A 283-nucleotide genomic window follows, 5' to 3' on the forward strand; every position below is an offset into this window, starting at 1 on the left:
TGGCGGGGAAGCAGGCGAGCCTGGAGCGCAAAGCCGTCTACCAGAGGCACGTCCGGACGCCCAGCCTCCTGGCCAAAAGCATCCTGGAAGGTAAAGAGCATCCCCCCGCCCTTCCACGGGCTTGCCGCAGCACCGTCTGCCAGCAGGGAAACTCCCGCTCTGCCGCGGGAAAGCCCGTAGCTCTTGGCCGAGGGGCGGCTGCTCACGGACACGCGTGAAATGCAGCGTTATTTCCGCTACCAGCGCCGGGTGGCGGAGGCTACCAGGACCACAGCCACCCCCC

At 67.5% G+C, this 283-nt stretch overlaps 1 protein-coding gene across 1 annotated transcript in view; it reads left to right on the forward strand.

Annotated features, from left to right (window-relative positions):
- Window positions 1-5: 5 nt before the first annotated feature.
- DMRT2 (doublesex and mab-3 related transcription factor 2) overlaps window positions 6-283 on the forward strand; it is a gene marked incomplete at its 5' end in the record, with an annotated part of 2786 nt that continues 2508 nt past the window's right edge. The window contains one exon of the mRNA XM_010281901.1: window positions 6-90. Coding sequence (XP_010280203.1) covers window positions 6-90 — 85 coding nt within the window. The remainder of the gene's footprint in view (window positions 91-283) is intronic.

This window comes from Phaethon lepturus, unplaced genomic scaffold (assembly GCF_000687285.1).
Source record: "Phaethon lepturus isolate BGI_N335 unplaced genomic scaffold, ASM68728v1 scaffold15032, whole genome shotgun sequence".
In the NCBI taxonomy this organism is placed as follows: Eukaryota; Metazoa; Chordata; class Aves; order Phaethontiformes; family Phaethontidae; genus Phaethon; species Phaethon lepturus.